This window comes from Pangasianodon hypophthalmus, chromosome 13 (assembly GCF_027358585.1).
Source record: "Pangasianodon hypophthalmus isolate fPanHyp1 chromosome 13, fPanHyp1.pri, whole genome shotgun sequence".
Lineage (NCBI taxonomy): Eukaryota > Metazoa > Chordata > Actinopteri > Siluriformes > Pangasiidae > Pangasianodon > Pangasianodon hypophthalmus.
This window is the reverse complement of record NC_069722.1, coordinates 2010764-2013263: the sequence shown is the minus strand read 5'-3', so window position 1 is coordinate 2013263 and position 2500 is coordinate 2010764. Positions and strand designations below refer to the sequence as shown.

The 2500-nt window shown below is 42.7% G+C and overlaps 1 protein-coding gene across 2 annotated transcripts in view; it reads left to right on the top strand.

Moving 5' to 3' along the window:
• akt1s1 (AKT1 substrate 1 (proline-rich)) overlaps positions 1-2500 on the top strand; it is a 9429-nt gene that overhangs the window by 1165 nt on the left and 5764 nt on the right. The window contains exon 2 of one of the 2 annotated variants that reach the window (XM_034310018.2): positions 1675-2297. In XM_034310018.2, coding sequence (XP_034165909.1) covers positions 1905-2297 — 393 coding nt within the window. In that variant the 5' untranslated portion in view covers positions 1675-1904. Of the gene's footprint in view, positions 1-1670; positions 2298-2500 lie in introns of both variants that reach the window. The other variant, XM_034310017.2, reaches the window with a different exon arrangement.

Here is a 2500-nt window from a genome sequence, read left to right as displayed (position 1 = left end):
CACTAGGCAAAGCTAGGAAACCGCCTTGGGCCCCCAGAAGCCAAGGATCCCCTAAAAATGCACCTTATTTATATTTTTTTTAATTATTAATGCAAAATAACGTATGCTGAAAATGTTAAATATTAATAATATCATACAATTGAATAGGACCCCATTCCTATATTTTGCCTGGGACCCATAAATGATATAATCCGCTCCATGAGCGCGTCTTATCATCACGAGCTAGTCGTTATTTGTAGAAAAGTAAAAGTTGATGAGTGTGTGTGTGTGTGTGTGTGTGTGAGAATATAAACTAATACTTTATACCTGTAGCTGACGTTGTTATAACGACTCCTTTAATCTGCAGGATTTCGTTTTCTTTTCTTAAAGCTTTTTTCTTTCTCCTCCAGAAAATGATTTCCCAGGTATCGTATGTAGTCGAGGTTTTACCGCACGGACCCGGTATTAGGACTCGTCTAAAGCATCCGTTTTTTTCAGCTTTATGATTCAGGAAGTGGTGTTTAATATCTGATACGTTACTTACACACGCATTGCGAGACTAAATACGCCAAGAAGCAGCAATCAGACTTTTTTATTTTATTTATTTATTTTTGCCTGAACGTGAGGCGACATCGTCATCGTGTATCCAGAGTAAAATTATCAGCCGAGTGTTGATGAGACTTTGGAGAAAAACAGCAGAAGAAGATGGAGGAAAACACCATCATGGCCGATCTGGATGGAAATAAAATCACAGAGTAGCTCCTGTGAAATAGTAAATTACCCCAGAACCCCATGTCCATTTAATCTCGTCTGAATAGGGCTGAAGATCTCACACACACACACACACACACACACACACACACACACACACACACACACACACACCCCTCACTACCTGACTTCCAGAGCTTCCAGAAGTTTCTGTTAATGGTTCATTTTTATTATTATTTTTTAATTGTAGCAACAGAGAAAATGTGAAGCCCGGCTTCTTCAGTTCAGTGGTCTTCAAAATCTGATAATAATCTGATTGGGTAATTATTCAGTGATGAATGAGTGCAGAGTTGCGGCTTTAAATCAGGCTACGAGTTGCAGAGACAGTGATTTATTTGGCTTGGTCGAGACTTTAAAAAAAAAAAATAATAATAATTCGGGATACAAATTGTGCCATGAGAGAATCTCATTTATCTAATTTATTTTCTGAATTAATATTACAAATTTTGCTCATAACTATGAAGGCGGATTTTGTACGCTGCTATTTTTAAATGACGTGCATACATGCTATCTGTCTATCTATCTGTCTATCTCGGGTATCCTGACTCCTTGGACGAATTTATCGGTCCGCTGACCTGCACAATTTCCTCGAACAATCATGTCGAGTGACTCGTGACACGGCGGAACAACAGAAATCAGGAAAACAAACCCGTGAAATACGTAGACGTATTTATTTACATTTACTGAATATGGATTTACAAGTTCTAAACGATAAATCTGAAAAGAAAAAAAAAATAAATAAAAATGTAGGATGGTCAAGGCTTGAGGTCACCGAAAATTATTCCTAATCCGTAATTCTAAATAGTTTGGGAATTCCTGTTATAGACGCTGAGAAATAACTCTTGTGTATTTTATAGGAACTGATGATGATGATGATGATGATGATGTCACTTATACACGTGTTCTTGTTTTATTCCCAGGCAGCATCATCAGCGAGCGGCCGCGTCCCTTCTCGTCCCGTCTCTCCCCTCAGCTCTCTGAGACGCAAACCAGGCTGTACTCATCACCTATAAGCTAACACACACACACACACACACACACACACACACACACACACACACACACACACACGCACACACTGAACACTACACACGGATCACCTCTGTGTCCTGTTTGATGTGATACGAGCGTCCGGCGTTATCTGACGCTTCGTCATGGCCTCCGTCTCCAAAACCTCCGAGCTGGACATCCCGGATAACCACCAGGAGAGCTGGCTGGCTCTGCTCGCCGCCGCCGAGGCGTACAGCCAGAAGTCGGGCTGCGACCTGGCCATCCTGACCGCCTGCAAGAAGTTCCTCCTGTCCGGCGCCGAGGGAGACGCTACGAAAAAGAGAGAAGGGGGCGGAGCCGTGTCGGCGGGAAGCAGGAAGTGGGATTACGGCTATCACGTGTGGGGTCAGGGGGCGCTCGCCGAGGCGTCACGCCGATACCTGGACGACATCGGCGTGCTCCATTCCACCACGGTGCTCACGGCGCAGAGACACGCCCGCCTCGCCGCAGGAGAGGGCGGGGCCAAACTGGGCGTGGACATTCCCTCTGATAGGCCGGTTAGTAGAGCGTCATGTGAAGGAGACGTGACGTCATAAATACGTCGTTTACGTTCTGTCAAATTCCTGAACAGATTTTTTTTTATTTGAATTATATATTTAGTTATATTAATGTTCAAAAAATTTTTTACAAGTAAAAAGTTCTACCACTTCTTAATCAAATAAAATCACTTTTTATTTTATTGCTGATATTAGGCTCACTC